Here is a 24,648-nt window from a genome sequence, read left to right on the forward strand (position 1 = left end):
GACTAAAAACGCGACCGCAACCGCAATTTAAATCCCTGCTTACCACTATTGAGCCACAATGTTAAGGAATGTGCCAGAGGATTGGCAAAATCGGCCTCCACAAAGTAATAAAATAAAGCTCGGCCATGTTGAGGTTGAGTGAGGATGTAACCAGAGTATTGCTTGGCAGGTTGACCTGGGAGAGCTTTTATTAGCTCACCACAAGCGCTGCAAAACAAGAATAAGAAAAACAAAATAATAGGGAAGGCATGGACATGGAGCAACTTCATATTTTTTCCACATACTGAGAAGAGAAGAAATTGCTCCCAAGTTATTACATGTGTAATAGCCCACTCCAATAATACATACAAGTTGCTTTCATGCAAAGCAAATTAAATTACTTTCATCTTCTTTGAAAGGTTTGATTAATAAATATTTGACAACTTCAATCCAGTAGCAAGGGGTATTTCAGTTTAGGCCAGTTTTGTTTGTTAATAGACATGATCATAAGTCGAATTATTAGATAGATATAATCAAAATTTATAATAAAATTAATAAAAAAATATATAAACATTTATTTATTTTGGTTTCTTTCCAAACAAAAATAATGAAGCTATCATGTATAAAGTGTACCTAACATTTACCTATCCAAATTGATTTAAAGAAAATGACATTGTTGACTTTTAATTTATATGAAAAAAAATTCTTAACTTTTAATTTTTAACTAAATCAATATTTAACATAAATCAACATTTTTATTTAGATGTAAAAAAAAGATAAAGGGTAAGAATTTTTTAAAAGTGTTTTTAGCCTCTCTTTTTTCCAATTATATTATTTAAAAACAAAAAGTTAAAATATTTAGTGTTACTATATTATTTGGGATGTAAATTTACTTTTAGTATTTGATTTGGTATTTGAATTTTTTTTCGATTTGGAACCTTAATATGGTTTTAATATTTATTTTAGTATTTAAATTTCTTCAATTTGATACATGAGTTCTATTTTGCTCTAGTTAAGTACTCGAGTTTAGCTTTAATGTTTAATTTGATATCTACGTTTTTTTTTCCCGAATTAAGTACTTATGATTTTTTACTAGAGCAAACATGTCAAACATTTATTGGGCCACATGATGCATTTGGTATGGCTACCAAATTGAACATTAAAACCAAACTTAGGTACCAAATTGGAAAACTTAGTTGCCAAAGTCAACATTGAAACCAAATAAAGTACCAAATGGTATATTATACCAAATATTTATCCACGCCGTTTTCTTTCTGTTGTTTAAAGTATCTTTCCTGAATAGATAATTGTTATCTACTTGAACATGGCTCTGGTGGCACACCCGTCATCACCTTCCCACCACCGCCAGTCACCACTCATCACTAGAAGAACAACCTATCAACGTCTGAACTCATCCATTTCTCAAACAACCTCACTCCCTCAAACCAACACTTCAACTAAGTACCAACTCCCTCTCCTCCAACAATTAACCAGTCTTTGCCAATCGAAACAGAGCCTTCCTCAAGCTTTAACATTTTTACAACAACAAAATCCCCACCATGAAACTCTAGATTCTTTACAAAGAAAAGAAGCCATAGGGTTATTATTACAAGCCTGTGGCCGTTACCAAGACATTGAAACAGGTCGAGAGGTTCACCGGATGGTGGCTTCATCGACCCTGTTCCACAACGACGTCGTTATCACAACCCGTCTCATCACAATGTACTCCATGTGCGACTCCCCTTTGGATTCTCGTTTAGTTTTCGATGGGTTGGAAAAGAAAAATTTGTTCCAGTGGAATGCAATGGTTAGTGGGTATTCAAGAAACAAGCTTTATGAAGAGGCTTTGAGAGCTTTTATTGAGTTGGTTTTGCAAACCGATTTCAAGCCTGATAATTTCACTTTCCCTTGCGTAATCAAGGCTTGTGGAGGGATATTGGATGTGCGTTTAGGACAGGGAGTTCATGGAATGACTGCGAAGTTGGGTTTACTTGGTGATGTCTTCGTTTGCAATGCTTTGATAGCTTTCTATGGGAAATGTGGACTTGTTGATGAAGCAGTTAAAGTGTTTGATTTTATGTCTGAAAAGAACTTGGTTTCATGGAATTCCATGATTTGTGTGTTTGCTGAGAATGGTTTTGCTCAAGAGGGTCTTCGTTTGTTTAGTGAGATGATAAAATGTGAAAAAAGTTTTGTTCCGGATGTGGCTAGTTTGGTGACTATACTACCGGTATGTGCGGGGGAAGGGAATTTAGAAATGGGGATGGTTTTTCATGGTTTGGCTGTGAAACTGGGATTGAACCAAGAACTGATGGTGAAAAATGCCTTGCTTGATATGTATTCCAAATGTGGGTGCTTGTCTCATGCCAAAGGCTTGTTTGATAAGGATAATAACAAAAATGTAGTATCTTGGAATACAATGATAGGGGGCTTTGCAACACAAGGTGATGCTCGTGGGACATTCTATCTTCTACGGAAAATGCAGGTGGAAGGGAGGGAGAAGACTAATGAAGTTACTATACTGAATGTGCTGCCTGTTTGTTTGGAAAGATCTGAATTGCTCTGCTTGAAAGAACTTCATGCTTATTCAATTAGACATGGTTTTCACTATGATCAATTGGTAGCTAATGCTTTCATTGCAGCCTATGCAAAATGCGGATCATTGTGCTCCTCTCAGCTTATGTTTAATGGTATGGAGACGAAGACTGTAAGCTCTTGGAATGCATTGATTGGCGGCTATGCACAGAACGGTGCTCCTAGGAAAGCTTTAGAGTTTTACCTTCAAATGATAAATTCTGGCATAAATCCAGACCGGTTCAGCTTAGGAAGCCTACTTTTGGCTTGTAGTCATATGAAATCTCTGCGCTTCGGTAAGGAGATTCATGGGTATTTGATACGGATTGGATTAGAAACGGATCCATTTATTGTTATCTCATTATTATCACTTTATATTCGCTGTGGCAAATCAGCTAGTGCAAGGGTGTTGTTTGAAGAGATGGAAAACAAAAGTTTAGTATCATGGAATGCACTGATTGCTGGCTATTCACAGATTGGACTTCCTGATGAAGCTTTAGTTCTCTTTCGTCAAATGCTTTCGGATGGAATTCAACCTGATGAAATTTCCATAAATAGCGTATTCAGGGCTTGTTCACAGCTATCAGCTTTGCGGCTTGGAAAAGAAGCACATTGCTATGCTTTGAAAGCCTACCTAGCTGAAGACATTTTTGTTGGTTGTTCAATAATAGATATGTATGCGAAAAGTGGCTGTATAGAACAAGCTCGAAGGGTTTTCGAAAAGTCGAGGAATAAAGATGTGGCATTATGGAATGCTATAATTGTAGGATATGGACTGCATGGATATGGAAAAGAGGCACTGGGGCTATTTGAAAAGATGCTAGCATTTGGTATGAAGCCTGATGGTTTCACTTTTGTTGGTATATTAATGGCATGCTGTCATTCCGGGTTGGTAGAAGAGGGGTTGAAATATTTCAACGACATGCAGAATTTCCATGGCATAACACCAAAACTGGAGCATTATGCATGTATTGTCGACATGCTGGGTCGCGCAGGACGATTAGATGAATCTTTGAGACTTGTAAATGAAATGCCTGATGAACCAGATGCTGGAATCTGGAGTTCATTACTCAGTTCCTGTAAAACTTTTAATGCACTGGATATTGGAACTAAAGTTGCTGAAAAGTTGTTCGAATTGGAGCCTAACAAAGCCGAGAACTATGTTTTACTCTCTAATTTATTTGCAGCATCCGGGAAATGGGACGATGTAAGAAGAGTGCGCCAAAAGATGAAGGAGATTGGCTTACAAAAGGATGCCGGTCGTAGTTGGATCGAACTTGGAGGGAAAGTTCATAGCTTTATGGCTGGAAATACTTCATTTACAGGCTCTAAACAAATGCAAAACATGTGGAGAAGATTAGAGGAAAAAATACGTAAAATCGGATACAAACCGAATACCAACTCTGCGCTTCATGAATTGGCTGAAGATGAGAAGATTGAAGTATTGAGGGGGCATAGTGAGAAACAAGCAATTTGTGTTGGATTGTTGAGGACAAGTAAAGGTGAAACACTACGAATCAACAAGAACTTGCGTATTTGTGTGGATTGTCACAATGCTGCTAAGCTGATATCAAAAGTAGTTGAAAGAGAGATAGTTATTCGAGACAACAAGCGTTTTCATCATCTTAGAAATGGCTGTTGTTCTTGTGGGGATTATTGGTAGTTAGAAGAACAGTACTAGTAATTTGATTCACTGTCCACACCCTTGTTTCTTGGATTTGGGTGGAGGATACATCTATATGATGCAAGCATGTTATTATTATTATTATTATCATTTTATATGTGTAGATTCATATTCTTATACTCTTGTTAGAATATATCGAACATGAGTGTTACACATGATTATTTGGAAAAAGATAGAAGCATATTGGTGAATATATTATATTTGATAATTACTTAGAAATATATTGATATATTATCTAAATATTATTTTTGAAATCTTTTCATATACTATAAGAATGATTAATGATGACATCAATCATTCCAATGATGATGAAAGGGAAAAATAAATAAAAATTTGTAATATCTGTAAAATTTTAAAAGGCTATTCAGTGTTACAACTTGTATGTAATATTATATTACAAGAAATATACAATTAAATATAACCATGCATGTATATAAATCAGTTAGGTGATGCATAGATCAATGTTGTCAAAGGAGCTAGGCTTGTTTAGCCTAAGACACACACAAAAAGACTCATTATGAGTAAACCAAGGTGCAAGCATATAAATATAAATCTATATATGGATGTAAAATGTATATAAAAACATATGTAATACATATAATTAATAAGTATTAATTAATTAATTAATTAATTAAAAAGACAAATTTTAATATAGTTCAATTTATAAATTCAAAAAAAATTGTTTAATAGTTTAATAATTTGCTTAATGTATTGTAAAATAAAATACCATAAAAAACGAAATTGAATATTATCATAAGAAACTAGTTCTAATTTTTCTTTATCTTCATCTTCACTTGAATATCATAATCATCTGCATCTCATTCTGCTCCAATATAAAAGTAGATTGAGTAGATGATGCATCTCATTTGCATTCTAGTAGAATGTCTTGTTTCTCCAACACCACCGGCATTTGCAACCAAACCCCATTTTAGTTCATCACCATGAAATACTATGTCATCTTTCACATCACCCATCTTTCCAATTAGTGTGGGTTTGGATGGGCGATTGGGTGCGGTGTGGTGCGTCTAGCTTACTTTTTGTCTCACGCTACAGTATCGCTATAGTATCTAATCTCACCGCCACCGCTGTTTTTACACTAACCGCAGGTAAACGCACCGCCCATCCAAACTCACCCTTACTCATTTATTACTTTTGTTGACACCATTTTTTGATAAAACGGGGTCAACTTGGATTTTGAAAACGAAAATGAAAACGGGAGTCGCCACCAATATTTTTTAATGAAGTGTGATCATATCACCTCGCAATTTGATCGTTTTAATAAATAGTTTGATTTATTAAAACATTATTTTTCGGTCTACAAAAATCCAGAAAACGATTTTGAGAGTCGGTTACGCACGAGAAAGGATTAGCACCCTCGATATGCCCAAAATTGGTACCTAGTTGATTACTTAATGTCTTGGTGTCGAAAATTAAAAACTTGAAAAGAATTTAAAAATACGATCCCTCTTTATATTGTGTTATTTTAAAATTACTCGAATAAATTCAAATGGAAAATGACTCCTTATCTCGAAGTAATAAGATGTCACATCCAGTAAGTTAGGACACGACACCTCGTATTTTTGAGAGTAAGCTTGCCTTTTATTTCTTATTTAAACCTCATTTATTTCAATTTTAAAAGGATATTCGGTTATTTAGGTTCAACGCGAGAAAAATCGAAACCCAGTAAGTTAGGGCACGACTTCTCGAATTTCCAAATACGGAATATTGCATTTATTATTTTTTTTGAAAAATCCTCATCTCGAGAAAACAACGTGTCATATCCAATGTATTAGGATACAACGTATTGAATTCCCGATAATGAGCTTTTTATTTATGTTTTTTTTACATTATTAAAGAGCATTCTCGATTATTTAGATTTAACGAAGAAAATTGGAACCCAACACGTTAGGGCTCAATCCTCTCAAAGATCCCAAGTATCGGGTATTGTCTTTATTTCCAAAATTTTCCTTTTTTACAAATTTGGGTAAAAATTGATGTAATGTTAAATTTGATGTATGAATAAATGGCTACGTTGATGAATGATAATAATATTAAAATACGAATAAACAATTCATAGTACACATAATGACAATAATAGCACAATAATCATCATTCAAATACAAACATCGATAATAGAGAGCAATGAATTAAACAATAATTTAAAAGAGGGTATAAAGCAAATTAGAATCAAATAAAATGTAAGAAACAAATTTTAAAATGATTGTAATGAGTTTAAAATAGATAATGCAAAACAAGGAATTTAAGTTTAATAATACACCAAAACAAATTTTAAAAGAGTGATATATATATCTATAAAATAATGTATGTATACATATATAAAAGTATAAAATAAATAAATGAAAAAAAGGAAAATCTTTGAAAAGAAAAGAAAAACAAATAAAGCATTTTAAAATACATATGTTGCGTTTAAAAGGGTATACAAAACGATTTTAAAATAATACAACACGAATCTGGACTGAATTGAATACGGGTGAAACAAACGGGGACTAATCCAGCAATTATTCCTGAAGTTCCAAGCGCAACGTTTCACTTGGATTGAAACGAATTAAACTCAAAACCCTCGGGGTTAAATTAAAAATGGAAAAAAACCTTGATTGTAAAACTAAGAAAAAGCGGAGGGATCTGGGTTGCAAATAACCCCTTTGGCGCGAAAACACGCGAACCTTGGCAGCTCGGGTCGGGTTTTCGGGTCTTAATGCTGAACGACGTCGTTTTGGCCACCGATATTAAGGTCCAAAACGACATCGTTTATATCCTATATAAATAGTAAAAAAAAGGAAAAAATACACTTCCAGCTTCAATTTTCCAGAAAAAAACAAATAACAGTTTGGTTCTCTCTCAGCCTATAACTCCAGTCATTAGGGCCACCGTCTGCGCCACTGTGGCTCCGCCGTAGGCGATAGTTGGAGCGACGCAAAGATCGGGTTTTTTACCCGATTTAAAGACCGTTTGAAGGCCGAACCTTCTGGGCTTGAAAGCCGAAAGAAGAGAACCCCTACACCCTTTCCCGATCCGATTTCAACGACCAAACAAGGTCTTCGGCGATGGGGTTTGCAACAATTCCAAGTATTTCCTTTCTCTTTCTTTCATTTTTTATATGTATGTTTACTTTTTATTAACAGATTAAAAAAAACGGATTTGTAAAAAGAAAAATGAAAAAATGAAAAATAAGATAGATAAATCAAAAAAGAGAAAGCAACCTGTTAACTTTGATATTGCTTTTTGATTTCTAGTGTTCGTAAAAAGGCCAGAAAAAACTACAATGTTTGTGTTCGGCTTATATAGCCGATTTTTACAACCCCTAAACTTCTATTTTCTTGTCGTTTGCAATTTGGATTGTGTTTGTTGTCGTTTTCTGCTTTGTTGCTTTGTTTGGTGGTCTTTTGCAGTTGACAGAGCAGTGTCAGACGCGTGGAGGAGGTGGCGTGTGGCAGACTGATGAGACCGACGATTGGCGAGCCGAGCGGCGGTGGCGCTGAAGGCTGACTAGGGGGCGTGCGGTGCTAAGAGGCTTGGCTGGGGCTAGGGTTTCTACTGCTAGTTTAGGTTACAGGCTAATTATTTGGGCTTAGGGTTTTTACTATTGGGCTGTTCTGATTGGGTCTGTTTTTGGATTTGTAATGGATTTGGTTTATTTTGTGTTTGGGTTTGATTTGGTGGGTCGGGCAAAATGGGTTCGTACAACTTTTATTAATATCTTTCAGTGAAATAGGATCAATGACATCACATCTATTATAACATTTCTTCAGCTTATGATTCTACTTCACAGACATAAGATTATTCTTCTCTTCTTCTTCTAGTTTATTTCTTTTTATTTCTTTTTTTTAAGTATTTACAATATTGTTACAGTTGTATAACCCAAATCTTTATTAAATAAATAAAATACAATGACAAAACAAGGAGATCTGTGTAGTCGAAAATCATGATGAAGTTTTATAAAACTAATTTGCTCAAAAAAAATACAAATACATATATGTAATTACTACACAAAGGACACTAGATCCCAATAGACATTCTAAGATTGTGTCGCGTCATCACCTTAAATAAGTGTCATATAATCATATGTTAAAAAAATCCAAGTTCAGGGATCATATTGAGAAAAGTTATCAAGTTCTAACACTAGTGTGAACCAAAAAAAAGAAGTTTAGAGACCAATGATTGTTAAATTTGGAAACTTAATGTTAATAAATCTTAAAAAAAATTATGTTATCACGTTTGGTACATTATACTTTTTCCTAAGAATGTAATGATAAATTACATAATTATAATATTTATTTATTTAATATTTTACAATAAATTTTATTACTAAAAAATATTTGAATTAAATATTTAATAATATTTTATTTGACAACTTATAATTTTAATTGAAAAAATTGTTCCAAAATTTTTATTTTACAATAAGGGTTAATGTTTTAATTTTTTTGGAGTGGTAATGTAACTTTCTTACCTTTTTATTATTGGAATCACATTGTTATATTTATGGAAAAATAATTTTTTAAGAAAAATTATTTTAAATAAATTAAATAAATTTTAACCTACTAAATGTTAAAATCATTTTCCAAATGATTTAATTTCTAATAAAGTGATCATTTTCCATTATATTAAAGGCTAGTTTTATTATTATTATATTTTCTTTAGATTTACTTATAACTTTTAGTTATTGATGAAAATAAATCAAAAAAATATCATTAAAAAAAATAAAATGAGCATGACATTTAAAACTGATCCTGACATAAGTGAAATTTAAGACCTATGTTGCCGTAAAAGTGTCACATGACTCGTTAAATAAACATTTAAAACGCATTTAATAGATATGTAATAAATGACTTAACATAATACTTTCTAAGATACAAAAAATGAGTGTAGTTGGTTGAGTGAAAAAGTGAAAAGATAGAAAAATAGATTGAAAAAGTTAAAAGAAAAAAAGTGTATTGATAGAAATTAAAAGTGAGAGAACAAAAAATAAGAGCGATGATAATTTTTTATCATAATGCATAAAAATAAATAATTAAAAATTAAAATTATAAAAGAAGAGAAAATGAGAGACAAATGTAAGTTAATTCAAAATTATATAATCTTTTTTACAATTTTCAACTCTACAAAGTAATTAACTATAAAAAAAATTAATTTTTTTATTTTTTTATTTTCTATCAAGTACATAAAAAAAAACATTTTTAATCATTCTAACTTTCTATCTTTTCAATTGTTTTCACTTAAACATATAACTTAAATCTTAAACAAAAATTTTCAAATATATTTCTACAGAAAGTTAAAATAAACAAGCCTTTTAACTTTTTTTTTCAAGTTTAAGCTTATAAGTAAAATGTTAAAATATGCTAGATTTAGTTCTAGTATTTTTCATATTTATAAATATAAATTTAATTATTAACTCTATTAAAATTATTTTATTAAATTCAAGTCTTTTACTAAGTTGTTTTTGTAATATGGCTATTAAGTGATTTTTTTATTCAAAGTATCATATAAAAAATTCAATAAAATAATTTTAAAGACATTAATAATTGAACCTCGTAATTTAAATAAAAAATAAAAAATTAAATTCTAAATATTCAAAAAAAATCGCAAACTTCAATGGTGAAGTTGATATTTAAATTTTTTTCCGGAGAACAATCTTAAATATTCATTATACTATTTATTTTAAAAATAAAATAAAATAAATATTAGAAAAATTAAGTACCAATTTCATTAAATTTAAGTCAGTTAAGAAATGCAATATTGACTCTTTAAAAAAGAATCTGTTTACTGAATACTGAGACACAAATTTGGAAGAACAGAGCAAAGTAGAGAAAAAAGCCACTTTTCTCTCTGTACTTCTAAAATGCCATTTTTTAGACCCTTTCTGTCACTGTAAGTTTCTTGACTCAAATAATATTTGAATTTTGTAAGAAAACCCAATTTTAGTTTCCCCTTGTCTCTCAATTTCATAATTCTTTGGGGATTCTTTTCCTCTGCACTTTCTTTTTAATTATTATTTTGAGCTCATTTCTTAGTTATTTTGTTGGTCTGCTCATTTCGCATTGACTTCACCAATGCTCCCTTTCAATTCTTTTTAGATATTAATTACTGTTCTTTTCCTCCGAATTATGTATAAATTCATGTTAATTTTGTTTTTTTTAATTGAATTCGAGTTTTTAACCATTTATAGATAAGCCATTGCTTTGAGTGAGGTTGTGATTGATCATTATGTAAACTAAACAGATAGATTGAACCGATGGAGGGCGGTATAATCCAGGCTTAAAATAAGGAAAAACATGCTGAATCGGTTTCCTTAAGCACGGGAAACATGGATGTGGGAGGGGGAAAAGGGGATAATGTCAATGGTGTGAATGCTGAGTCTAATAAGGGTGGTGATAATAATTGGAATTTAATTGAAAATTTGACAGAGATAGAGGTAGTTGCTAATCAGGATGATGATGGAGTTGCAGGGGGTAAGCCGTGTGTGGGGATGGAATTTGAGTCGGAGGATGCAGGCAAGACATTTTATGATGGATATGCTAGGCAGTTGGGGTTTAGCACTCATGTTGGTCAGTTTACACGAGCGACGCCTGATGGGCCAATTGTAACATGGGATTTTGCATGTTCAAGGGAGGTTTTTAAGAGGAAAAATGTTGAAAGTTGTAATGCCATGTTTAGGATAGAGAGAAAGGATGGAGGGAAGTGGATCGCAACAAAGTTCGTGGAGGATCATAATCATTCTATGGTTACTCCTAGTAAGGTTCATTACCTTAGACCTCGTAGGCATTTAGCTGGAGCCACTAAGAATGTTTCAGAAACATTGGAAGCCACTGCTGATGTTTATGTTTCATCAGATGAAAATCATGCTTGTCATGAAGCAACGAGGATCAAGAATGCCTCCTCTGTCATGCCTAATCGCCTTGGAAGGAGTATGGGACCTTCAGGCTATTTCACACCTTCTAGCCAAAGGAGAACACTGGGGAGAGATGCTCAAAATCTCCTCAATTATTTCAAAAAGATGCAGGCTGAAAATCCTGGCTTCTATTATGCTATACAGCTTGATGATGATAATCGGATGACTAATGTTTTCTGGGCTGATGCAAGATCAAGGGCAGCTTACAATTACTTTGGAGATGCAGTTACTTTTGATACAATGTATCGACCAAATCAGTATCAGATCCCATTTGCTCCTTTCACTGGAATAAATCATCATGGCCAGATGGTGTTATTTGGTTGTGCATTACTTCTAGATGAGTCTGAATCTTCCTTTACTTGGCTATTTAGGACGTGGTTATCTGCGATGAATGATCAACCCCCTGTTTCTATTATCACAGACCAAGATAGAGCAATACAAGCGGCAGTTTCACAGGTTTTTCCAGAAACTCGCCACTGCATTTGCAAGTGGCATATCTTGAGGGAAGGACAAGAAAGGTTGGCACATATCTACCTTGCTCATCCTTCCTTTTATGGTGAGCTTTATAGCTGCATAAACTTTTCTGAGACAACGGAGGATTTTGAGTTGTCATGGGGAGCTCTCCTTGATAAATATGATCTACATAAAAATGAGTGGCTTCAGGCAGTATATAATGCTCGTAAACAGTGGGCTCCTGTTTATTTTCGTGGTACTTTCTTTGGTACTCTTTCTTCAAACCAAGGGGTTAGCTCCTTTTTCAACGGGTACGTAAATCAGCAGACAACCATACCCCTTTTTTTTAAGCAGTACGAAAGGGCTTTAGAAGATTCTCTAGAGAAAGAAATAGAAGCAGATTTTGATACAATCTGCACCACACCAGTGCCGAAGACACCATCACCTATGGAACAGCAAGCAGCAAACCTCTACACAAAGAAAGTTTTCTCAAAGTTTCAGGAGGAGCTAGTTGAAACTTTTGTGTACACTGCAAACAAGATTGAGGGCGATGGCATAGTCTGTAAATACAGGGTTGCAAAATATGAACATGAGCATAAAGCATACTTTGTTGCACTGAATATTTCGGATATGAAAGCAAGTTGTACCTGTCAGATGTTTGAATATTCTGGCATTCTTTGTAGACATATACTGACAGTCTTCACTGTGACAAATGTTCTTACCCTTCCATCCCATTACATATTAAAGCGCTGGACTAGAAGTGCCAAATCTTGGGTTGGATTGGATGAGCAACATGCTGATCCTCAAGGTATTGAGACACTAACCACACGCTTCAATAACCTGTGTCAGGAAGCTTTAAAATTGGCAGAAGAAGGAGCAATGGCTCCAGAGACATATAATGCAGCAATCAATGCTCTTAAGGAGGCTGGGAAAAAGATTACCTCTGTAAAGAAGAATGTATCTAAAGTCAGACCACCTAGCTCTCGTACTAGTGGGAATAATCATGAAGATGGTTGCAAGAAAACCACTTCTCCTGTCTCCAAAATGATCCCATCTTTGTGGCCATGGCAAGATGCAATACCACCTCATTTTAATCTTAATGATGTTGGGGCCCCACTTACTGACTTGAATCAACCTAGCATGGTGCCTGTATCTCTTCATCGTGATACTGGTCCCCTTGATAGCACGGTAGTCTATTTCCATTTTACTTATATACACTGTATATTTATGTCATTTACTTAGACACACTGCACATGCATACATGTATTGGACTATTGTTTTATGCAGCATTAGCTTACCTTTTTCAGTGAAAATATTTGAGAATTCTATTTTCTGTTGGATGCAGGTGGTTCTCACATGTTTTAAGTCCATGACTTGGGTTATAGAAAATCAAAATGCAATGGAAGCTGGAAAAGTAGCTGTCATAAACTTGAAGGTATGTGGCCATATACTCTTATTTTCATGACGATTTTATCAATTTAACTGTCTTGTTTGCATTATTCTTTTTTGGTATCTTTTGGGTTTCACTTTGTAAATTCGAGATAAAGTTATCTATCATACATTAGATGCTTTTCCAACTGTTATTAAGTAACAACAAACAGCTTATTTGATTAGTCTAGTGCACAAAAGTTCTTTTGTACTGTTCATGGTTCTTTTACTTAAGTGAATTTGCTATCATGTTTCAAATTCTTAAAACTTGCATTGTTGTAGCATGAATGAGTCGATTGCTTACCATTGCTATACTTTTCTTTCACCTCTCTTGCAGCTGCATGACTATGGCAAGAATCCTTTAGGAGAGACAGAAGTGCAGTTTAGGCTCACAAGGGTTACTCTGGAACCAATGTTGCAATCAATGGCTTACATTAGTCAACAGCTATCAACACAACTAAATCGAGTTGCTGTCATAAATTTGAAGGTTTGAAAATTTGAGCTCATGTGCCCTCATATCCTAGTCTGTTTTCATTTTCAAATTTATTATCATTTAGATAAAGAATGTAAATGAGTTGGTTGCTTGTATTGATTTATTATTTGTATGAATTACCTTAGTGTTCTAGCTTAATGATATTAGATGCTACACTGACCTGTCTTTTTAAGAACATATTGTATTTAGCAAGCTTTTAATGAATTTAACTGCAGCGCTTGGTATTTCTTCAAATCAAGCATAGTGTGCTTCAATTCTAAATATGAAGATGTGTCAATACTAGATCTAGTTGAAAAAGCAGATTCTCAGAATCCCCGTTTTCTAACTTGTTATCACCAAACTGCCTTTTGATATTTTAATCTCTAGATCTAACTTTCATTGTAACAATCCTTTTTGCTTCTATTTTAACAAAAGATTGTAGCTAGTGAATGCATTTGAATGGCAATTTGATGGTTGAGCTTTGATCTTGCAAAGAACCAAAATCCCAACTTAATGGGCATTACAGTGAAAATAAAACTGGTAAGCAGTAAGCATGTAATGATCCTTATTTTGAAATGAGCTAAAGTTGACTAAGGAAGTTTCCTGTTTCCTTTTCCGCATCGAAGATTTTTGTTTTTATATACTATTTTGTAGTTCCTTTACCTGTAGAACAGAGATAAGTGGTCTGCATCTTATGTGCATAAAGTGGCATATTCTATTTTGGGACTGAACTTAAAATTTTCAACTATCTTTGTGTGAGATCAAATGCCACTTCTCTTCTTCCATTCTCTATTGGAGCTAGAAATAATGCACTGCAATTCTTAGAAACTTTTTCCTTTCCTCTTTCTTCCTGTGGGCAAAATAACAGTTGCCAGTTACTTGGACTGAGGACATGAGATTTACATATGAAGAATTCATTAGTTCTTGTCTATTGAGATTTAATGAGCAGTAAGTCTTTGGTGTTGTATATGACTACTGATCTCCTCTTTGTTTCTATGTGAATATTATCCCATGTTGATTGTTGAATTTTCTTTAAGAACTTGCTATAAAAAGCTTACAATTATAATCTTTCCATTAATCAAATCTACTGATTTTAATGTGGAGATTAATTCATTGGAAACTCGGGCATCTCTTAAGAAGTTAATCGATCAAAATTTAAACTTCACTGAAGTGTTTTTTTATTTGTCTTGTTCACTTAGTCTGTAAGCATCTACTAATCTTAACCCATCCTTTTCTCTGAACTGGAAAACAACAATGGCTATGAAGTGTCTAGAATGCCTCCTTTTTAAAGCACAGGAGAGAAATTTTAACTTGGCTATTAAAGTTAGATTTATTGACATAGGAAAAAAGGAAAGAAAGAAAATAAGATGAAGAGGTTGTTAGATCTCATGATGAACAGGGCTGTTAAAATAGAAACACATGGGGAGATAGGTTGAATGGCTTTAGAAGTGACATATACTTGTTCTCTGTAAGAAACTTTGCCATAATGGTCATACTTGCTGTCTTGATATTTCCCTTGATTTACCATTTGTTACTATCTATACAAAATTAAACATATGAATCTTTTATTTTATATAAGTTTCCATTCATTGTCCACGTCTTGACATTTTGATTTGTCTAGCACCATGTGCCCATGTTACTTGAGTTGGTGTTATTGTCGGATATGGGTATATATCTTACACAGAGATGTTTAGATTTTCTAAGTTCATCCATATATTGGGAGACTCCTTGGAGGGTCATATTAGTGTACCCATATGTGTTAGACGAGTGTCAAACTCGGATACTTTTAGGAAAATAAAGAGTCAGAGCAACATAAGTCTAAGTTGCATTACATTAATTTGTGGCACTGGTATGAAGATTTAGGAGTATCATCTTCCTTTTCGTTTTCACTACTGCTTGGAATTGAAGAGTAAGATTTCTTCTTATTGCTTCAAGGGATTGATTTTCTTTTGTCTGTTTAATGGAAGTCTAAATCGTTTTTTTTCTTCTTTTTATTTACTTATTGCTTGTTTATTTGCATTTCTCAGCTCCAAGATACCAAGACAACTTCTGGAGAAACAGAAGTAAAATTTCAAGTGTCAAAAGATACTTTGGGTTCTATGTTAAGATCGATGGCCTATATACGTGAGCAACTTTGACAGTTGGTAAGCATTTATTTCCAGGGTTCAATTTCATTGTTAATGGAACCATAGTTCAACAAATTACCAGAATGTAAGTAGACAACATTGTGCTCAGTAGCAGGCAAACAAATGAATTTGTTAATGGTGAATCAATGTTATAAGCATTTATTTGTTTGGAATGGATGAAATTCACAAAGGTTGTGATGCATTATTAGGGCTTTTACGTAGTCGTTGGTTTATATTAACCAAGTCCTTTTCCTAATTCTAACTGTTTTAGCCTATTTTGCTTTGAGTCTTCATTTTTCTTGAAGTACCCATGTCTGAAACATATCTGGGTATGAGCATGGGGTAGAGGTGTTTATGGGCTGGGCCGGAGTAGGCTTAAGCATGATATGAACGTACTTTATGTTTGCCCAAGCCCAGCCCGTCCCAAAATATGGGCCTAAAATTTTGCCCAAGCTTGTCCGTATTTGCAAAAGACTAATCTAAGTCCATTTTAGGCTCACCTATATACTTTTTTTTTAATTTTTTAAAATATTTATATTATTTTAATTTAATATTTAATAATTTTATATATTTTTATTTATTGAACTTTTTTATATGGTCATAATATTATTTTAATGTTTACATTAGAGTAGTATTATATATTTAGTATAAATTTATTTTCTTTGTGTTATAAATTACGTGATATATAAAATAACATAATATGAAGCATTATAAACTTAAAAACGGGTTGGGCTTGGCTCGGGCTTTGAATGTTCAAGCTTGAACCCGGCCCTTATTTTAAACGGGTCTAATTTTTTTGCCTAAGCCCATTTCTCGGGTCATACTTTTGTCCAAACCTTCTCAAATTTCGGGCGGGCTTAGGTGGGTAACCTGGCCATGAACAGGTCTAGTATGGGGATATGACCTTCCTTGGATTCTCAAAATATATGGAACAAGTTAGAAAAAATCTGAACATACCCTTCTCATAGACATACTAGTATCCAACACAGTTGAGTTGCATCATAGGGCAATTATGACCATGTTATCTATCGGACAATTTATATGCTTTTCTACTGCTGGTATTGGTATTTTTCTTTTTTCAAATTAGGGTTTGAGTTCTGGGAAAGGTTTGATGAAGTTTCGAACATTAGATGAAAGTTCAGGTCAGTTAAAAGGGATTTTAAGGAGTGTTGCTATCACAGAAATCAGGTTAAAGTTTTTGTATCCTGGGTTTATTATGTGCCCAATTGCAAGGTATGGAAATTGGATCCCATATAGGAAAGTATGGGATTTCTGTTGTTTATATGGAGCTAAGCTCTCCAACCTCAACAACTAGCTTTTGGAGTGTGGTTCTCCAAAGGTCCATTTCAATTTGTATCAAAGTCAGCCATCATGTCTCTCAGTTGCAATTGTGCTGTACGGTTGATGACATAGGTATTGTAATTTTTGCCTGGAGGTAGATTAAGCTAGCTCAAAACCAGCACATATGGGCGCCGAAACTTCAGAGCATGGTCTTTTATGTGCCAATTGCAAGGTATGGGACATAGATGCCACATAGGAAAGTGCGTGATTTTCTTGTGGGATTTATATGGAGCTAGGCTCTTTAATCTCAACAATTAGCTTTTGGGGTATGGTTCTCCAAAGATCCATATCAGGTGTGTTTTAAGGGTCTTTGGAGGATTATATCACCATACTCATGTCCTAAACTGAGTTGAACATGGGTACTTAAAAAAGAAGAGTCGGACCAACATTATGATGTCCTTCAAAGGATTAACTTCTTGTAATTATTTTACTTTTGTGATAGTGTTCTTCAATCAAATGACAAACTCTTCAAGAAGATGGTTAAGCTCCATTGCAGGGCGCATAGCTCTATCCGAGCTCTCCATGTGTGGAACACTTGTACTTCATTCGCCGCTGCCGATAAGTGACTTTAATTAAAGTGGTATACTATGTTACTGTTTGACATAATCTGATTAGATATAGTGTGGGTTTGGATGGGCGATTGGGTGCGGTGCGTTTAGCTTATTTTTTGTCTCACGCTACAGTATCGCTATAGTATCTAATCTCACCGCCACCGCTATTTTTACACTAACCGCAGGTAAACGCACCGCCCATCCAAACTCACCCATAGTCAGATATGATCTTTTTTGTGACACCAACTGCATACGGTTTAGTCTTAGGTAACTGTCATTCATGTCTGTTTAAGCTCTTAGCTACACTGGTTCTGCGTGGTTATCTGTTGGAAACACTCATTTATTAATTTAAACTGTGAATGAACAGTCTGTTTGTCTGTACTTTTTTTTAGAAAGAATTTATGCATAAACGAGGCCATTGCTTTGAAATAAGGGAAGGCATTGTAGTTACTGGAATTTGAACTCTGAACTTGTTAGATGTTGGTTGTATGAATCAGTTAAGCCCGGGTTTAAATTCCGGTTATTTTTACTATGGACATTTCAGTGAAGGGGTTGTAGATGCTGGAATTTGAACCTGACCTTGTCGGACCCTATCTCTTAAAGGGTTGTTGTATGAAGTAATTAGGTTAATCCCGGGTTTAAATTCTGGTTAACTATGAACATTTTCAGCTGTTACAATGAAGGGAAGAAGGTTTGGCTGGAATATCCGTCTTGTTAGGACATTATGGTTGTATATATAATATAAAAGCATCAGGTGAGAGTGATGATTGTATTATGAATGAATAAAGAAAGCAAGAAGTGTGTTCTCCTACTCTGCATTACAATCTTGATCTGAACATCAATTCTCATCTCGTGTTTAAGCAATTCTGATTTGGATGTGAACTTTTTTCAATTCAAATGTATGTAATTTTGCCAATACAATATATTTTTGGTCTTGGTGTAGGACCCGGAAGAGAAAATGGAGATTTGGAGATGAGTTTTTATTACAAGGTAGATGCCAATGGTAGAAAAGGAAATAGGAGGAAAGGAAGAGAGAGGAAAGGCTAGGCCAACCACCGGTTTTAGAGCTAACAAAGCAACCATGAGCTTCAAAGCTTGTCCGACTAAATTTGATCCAATATGAGTTCACTTCAAAGAAAATTTAAGGTCATAGTCCAACAAAATTTGTGTTGGAAAAAGCTCATGCTTGACAAAATCTAATTTTGAGAAGACTTGAATCTAATTCCAACTCAAAATATAAACCTAAAAGAAAAACTTGAATTTATAATTGAAATAAATATAAATATATGATAATTATTTAATTTATGAAAATGTATTTATAAATATTAAATAACTATATTAATATTTTACTAGCAATCAAAGTAATTAGTAATGAATTTTTATGTTAAAATTATAAAATAAAATAAGTTTGAGAAACATTAATTATGAATATAAAATGTGTTTTAATAAAATCATTATATACACATAACAAACAAATATAATAATTCGGATATAAAAATCAAAATTTAATAAGTTTATTAACTATATAATGATATGCAAAGTTCCAACAACCCAATAAAACAAGTGGTTTAATTCTTAGTAATGACATCCTCTTTCGTTAACTTGTAATGTACAAAAAAAATATTATATAATGATATGGTACATAATTTAATTTAATACCCAAATATCAAAAAATAATTTTATAATTTTCACACATGATTAAACATGAAGATTTCTTCTTCTTCTTCTTTTTTTTTCTTTTTTACAATACCATATAATAAAAATAAGTATCATAATACTTAAGGCCATGGAAATGATATGTTAGCTCTAGATGCACAAGTGGCCCACTCCCTTGGTTTTTTTGGTCATTTTCATAAATAAGCTGGATCTAGAAAAACATAATTTGAATGTCCTTAAAAGTGGAGAAAGTTTTCAATTCACTAATGATCGTTTTAAAATCAAGTTGATTCATTTTTTCTTATTAATGGTCGTGCATATTTTGATATGTTGTTCCTTAATAAATAAAGAATTGCGCTTAAGGTAAGAATTATTGCTTGCAATCTTGATTGTACATTGTAGCTTTTGCAAATGATCACGTAATTTCTAGCAATATTCCATGTGATACGGCCTAAACAAGAAAATATTAGAAAGGAGAGAGAAAAGACAGGAAAATTGAGGAAATGAGAGAATGAAGAAGGAAATTATATTAACCAAAATGATAATTGTTTCCCCTTTCAACAATAGGTTAAAAGAGGAAAGAGAGTCCTTACAAAAGTTAGTTAGGCCATACAACTGTGACCGTTACCCACCAAACGCACAGTTTCAATTAGTCTATGTGCACCATTTCATTAATACAACACACGTTTAAGATCCTTATCCTCAAGGATTAAGGTTAGGAAAGTTGCTACGCAGCTGTTGCAATGGCTTCCAAGTTTCTTCTTTTAGAAACATGTTGGCCCATTCCACCAACACTTTAGCGACAACGTGATTGCCCTTCTTGACCATATGGTGTTCTAAGATTCGAATAAGTTCTTTGATCAAAGCACCATTGGCATCGACCACTCGTAGAGTAGCTTGGATTAGAATTGATCCAACATGCTTCTTCAGTAAGGAGACATGGAATGTAAGGTATATACGAGACCCCTGAGGTAGCTGTAAATGGTATGCCACTTGTCCCACCTTAGCTGCAATGGAAAAAGGACCAAAATACTTAGGAGATAATTTTTGATTCAACACTCTCTTGACTGAATGTTGGCGATATAGTTGCACCTTAATGTAGACCAACTCCCCTACCTGAAATTGCCTATCACTCCTGTGTCGATCTGCCAATTGCTTCATTTTGTTCTGAGCTTGTTTTAAGTAAAACTGAAGTAATTTCTTGGCAGTTTCTCGGTATTGCAAGCTCTTGTCCACACTAGCCACGGAAGATGCTCCAACAAGGTATGCCATGTGTTGAGGTTCGGCTTGGTCATAAAGAGCTTCATAAGGAGTGGTATGGATTGTTGAATGAAAGGTTGAATTATACCATCATTCAGCTAAAGGAATCCAAAGTAGCCGATCACCAAGCCTTTCCCCAATCATGCATCCGATTTAACCTTCCAAGCACCGATTGAGAACCTCGGTTTGGCCATCTGTTTCAGGGTAATAAGCAGTTGAGAGGTGCAATTTAATCCCTACCCTTTTGAATGGTTCCTACCAGAAAATACTAATGAATATTTTATCTCGCTCTGAAACAATGGAATAAGGCATTCCATGTAATTTGTAGATATGAGTCAAATACTCATGAGCTACTGTTATTGCAGTAAAAAGGTAGGAGAAGTCCAGGAAATGCTTGTATTTGGTGAGGCGATCTACCACCACTAATATTGCATCATTTCCCTTCGAATTAAGGAGTCCCTCCATGAAAGTCATACTGATGGTTGACCAAGCCCTGTTAGGGATAGGCAACGATTCTAACAACCCTGGTTTGGCAGTATTTTCTTGCTTGCATCTTTGGCATGTTGAACACTCATAAAATTTTTTATATCTTTGGACATGCTTTTCCAATACAAAAGGTTGGCCATACTGTTCCTTGAATCATGAACCCTTGAATGGCCTCTCAAAGCACTAGCATGAAAATGTTAAAATAATTCTTTCTTGAGGTTTCCATCATTCCCTACCACAAATTTCCCTTTTCTCCTTAAGAACCTGCCATCCCAAGAGTGCTTTGGGTGTTGAGAACTCTGTTGTTGGACCTTCAAGAAAATTTTGCTGAGATTGGCATAAGCTTGGTAGGACTCTTGCATTCTTGTCAATAGATCAAAGATAATGAAACTACCGGTCAGTTGCAGCATCTGGCAAGACATCAATGGTTATTTTTTTGGAAAGAGCATCAACCACTACATTGCTAGTGCCCTTCCTATATATGATCTCATAGTCATAACCAAACATTTTGGCTACCCAGTGTTGTTAGAAAGGGGTAATAGCCAACTGGTCAAACAAGAAACACATACTCTGATGGTCAGTCCTAATTTTGATGTGCCTACCAACTAGGTAAGCATGCCATTTTCTGATAGCCAACAGAACGACTAACATTTCTATTTTTCATCAATTAAGCCTAAGATACTAAATAATGTGTTAAGTATGACTCCTATTTTCAGTCAAATTTGAGAAATAATCTTTTAGTTAAACTCTGTTTATTTGTTTCAGTCAAACACTGATTAGTTTAGATTATTTTATTATTATTTGACGTATGAATTTAGCCTATAAATAGGCTCTTTTACAACCTTAGTAAACACACCCATTAGAGATTAGAACTCATAACACATTTAGAGAATTTTGTGTTTATGTTTTGAGAGTTCTTTATTTTCGGGTTTTCGGGGTTTAGTTTTTATCTCCATCTTTTGTACTCTTCGTTCTTTTGCCATTATAATAAAATTATCTTTGCCCGTGGTTTTTTATCCTCTTTGGAGGAGTTTTTTCACGTTAAATTTATGTGTTTAATTTATGAATTTATTCTACTTTTTTTTGTTACTTGTTGCTTAATTGGGTCGATCTCTAACAAGTGGTATCAGAGCTAGTTCAATTTTCATAGACCAGCCCATTCAGATATAGAAACAACTATGTTTGATATTGAGAAGTTCGATGGTGAGACAAATTTCAATCTGTGGTAAGTTCAGATGATGGTAATTCTAGTTTAATCCAGTTTGAAAAAGGTTGTTACCAGGAAAAAGCTTGAGAATCTAAATAAAACAGAATGGGAAGAGCTTGATGAAAAGACTTTGTTTGCAATCCAGTTGTGCCTTGCGAATACGGTATTGTAGGAGGTATTTATGGAGAAGACCTCATCCGCCTTGTGGAAAAGGTTAGAAACTCTTTATGCGACTAAGTCTCTGGCTAACCGTTTAGTGTTGAAACAACGTCTATTTACGTTTCACATGAACAAATGTGAGCTTCTTAGAGATCACATCAGTCAATTTATTACTCTTTTAAATGATTTAAAGATCGTTGAGGTTCATATTGATGATGAAGATCAAGCTATGCTATTATTGTGCTATTTACCCCCTTCATACAAGTCTTTCAGAGAGACCTTGATTTATGACAGAGACAAAATCTCGTTCGAATATGTGAAGGGTCATTTGTTTAGTAGAGACAAACTCGACAATAAGCTTCATTTGGATAACAAGGTGGATAGGCAAGCTTCCGTTTTAGTAGCATCAAAGAAACAAGACAAAAGGTGTCGCTATTGTAAAAAGGTAGGTCATGTCAAAGCAGATTGTTAACTGCGAAATAAAAGAGCTGCTGAGAGTAACGAGGAAGATGTAGCTGGTGCTAATTTGGCCGATGAAAGCGGTGATGATTTCTTGTTAGTGTCAACGAGCGATAACTCTAAGCTCACGTCCAAGTGGATCCTAGATTCGGGATGTTCTTTCCACATGTGTCCCAATAGAAAATGGTTCTCTACATACAGTTCGGTTGAAGGTGGAGTTGTGCGCATGAGAAACGATTCATGTAGTAAGGTAGTTGGTATTGAAACTGTTAAAATCAGGACACACGATGGGACAATTAGGGCACTCTCAGATGTCAGGTATGTACCTGATTTACGAAAGAATCTCATCTCCTTGAGTATTTTAGACTTGAAAGGATGCAGAATCAACATCGAGTCGAGCGGTATTAAAGTATCTTGTGGAGCTCTCGTTTTGTTAAAAGGTAAAAGAACTGGCAGTCTTTATATTCTGGAAGGTTCTACAGTGACCGGTGAAATCGGACGTCCCTCATCCGTTACAGAGTCGAAGTCAACTCGTTTGGAGCAGAGGCAACTTGGTCATAGGAGGGAAAAATGTATGACCGTTTCGTTGAAGAGAGGTTCTCTTTTGGATGCAATGTTTGAAAAGTTAGGGCACTGTGTTTGTGAAAATCAGACCCGAGTTAGTTTTGGTTTGGCAGTGTACAAGTCGAAGGCTAGAAGTCTTCCAGTTTCTAAGCACAGATTCGACTTAGTTAATTCCATGCATAGTTCAAGATAGGCTCGTGACGGGCTTTGGCAAAGATGGTGTTGTGGAAATATGAGTCAAGGTGGAGATTTGTTAAGTATGACTCTTATTTTCAGTTAAATTTGAGTAATAATCTTTTAGTTAAACTCTGTTTATTTGTTTCAGTCAAACATTGATTAGTTTAGATTATTTTATTATTATTTGACATATGAATTTAGCCGATAAATAGGCTCTTTTACAACCTTAGTAAACACACCCATTAGATATTAGAACTCATAACATATTTAGAGAATTTTTTGTTTACGTTTTGAGAGTTCTTTGTTTTCGGGTTTTCGGGGTTTAGTTTTTATCTCCATCTTTTGTACTTTTCGTTCTTTTGCCATTATAATAAAATTATGTTTGCCTGTGGTTTTTTATCCTCTTTGGAGGAGCTTTTTCACGTTAAATTTGTGTGTTCAATTTCTCAATTTATTCCGCTTTTTTTGTTACTTGTTGCTTAATCGGGTCGATCCCTAACATAATGAAAATGATATAAAAATATATAAAAATGTTGAAAAACAAGCTCGTTAAGTGTCAGAAAGATTCTAATTTGTCACAACGAATTGTGGCAGATCAGCTTTCAATTACAATCGACGTTATCTTTGCAACTGTCAAAGGAATTTAAACTTTCGCGCACAACTCGATATCAAAACGAATCAATTTCTCTAATCAATTTAAACGAATTTTTTAATTTAAATTTTCGTTTAACTTTCTTGTTTCCCATTTTGTTATGTTCTTCCCTAATAAATATTTTCGTAAAAGCATGATATTGATATTCATATATACCATTTTAGCTAATTAATATCGTGGCTACTTTAATGGGAATCTCTCATTTCAAAGACAATATAAGCTGGTCTGATTGTGACTTGTGGAGAAGAAGAGGAAGGCTAAACGCTAAATCTATATATAGTGTACCGACTTAAACTCTTTCTAAGAACATGATGACAACTGTTCTGATTGTGACTCGTGAAGAAGAAGAGTAAGGCTAAACGCTATATCTATATATAGTGTCCCCACTGGTGACTGAGTATATGTCCTAAGCAACTTAAACTCTTTCTAAGAACATGATGGCAGTATAACTGTTCTGATTGTGACTCGTGGAGAAGAAGAGGAAGGCTAAACGCTAAATCTATAAATAGTGCC

The 24,648-nt window shown here is 34.1% G+C and overlaps 2 protein-coding genes across 3 annotated transcripts; both read left to right on the forward strand.

Annotated features, from left to right (window-relative positions):
• The first annotated feature begins 1,278 nt into the window (after positions 1-1,278).
• On the forward strand, positions 1,279-4,428 carry LOC121216229 (pentatricopeptide repeat-containing protein At1g18485). Its single transcript, XM_041091664.1, has one exon. The coding sequence runs from the start codon at positions 1,304-1,306 to the stop codon at positions 4,214-4,216; it is 2,913 nt and encodes a 970-aa protein (XP_040947598.1). The 5' UTR covers positions 1,279-1,303; the 3' UTR covers positions 4,217-4,428.
• A 5,546-nt stretch (positions 4,429-9,974) lies between these two features.
• LOC121216230 (protein FAR1-RELATED SEQUENCE 3) lies at positions 9,975-15,796 on the forward strand. 2 transcript variants are annotated; one of them, XM_041091666.1, is made up of 5 exons: positions 9,975-10,123; positions 10,475-12,785; positions 12,943-13,032; positions 13,363-13,512; positions 15,525-15,796. In XM_041091666.1, exons 2-5 carry the CDS (start codon positions 10,560-10,562, stop codon positions 15,633-15,635), a joined length of 2,577 nt encoding a protein of 858 aa, XP_040947600.1. In that variant the 5' UTR covers positions 9,975-10,123; positions 10,475-10,559; the 3' UTR covers positions 15,636-15,796. The 2 variants fall into 2 exon arrangements, with proteins under 2 accessions (XP_040947600.1, XP_040947599.1); XM_041091665.1 differs by having other exon boundaries at positions 10,000-10,123; positions 10,422-12,785.
• The last annotated feature ends 8,852 nt before the right edge of the window (positions 15,797-24,648 follow it).

This window comes from Gossypium hirsutum, chromosome D04 (assembly GCF_007990345.1).
Source record: "Gossypium hirsutum isolate 1008001.06 chromosome D04, Gossypium_hirsutum_v2.1, whole genome shotgun sequence".
Lineage (NCBI taxonomy): Eukaryota > Viridiplantae > Streptophyta > Magnoliopsida > Malvales > Malvaceae > Gossypium > Gossypium hirsutum.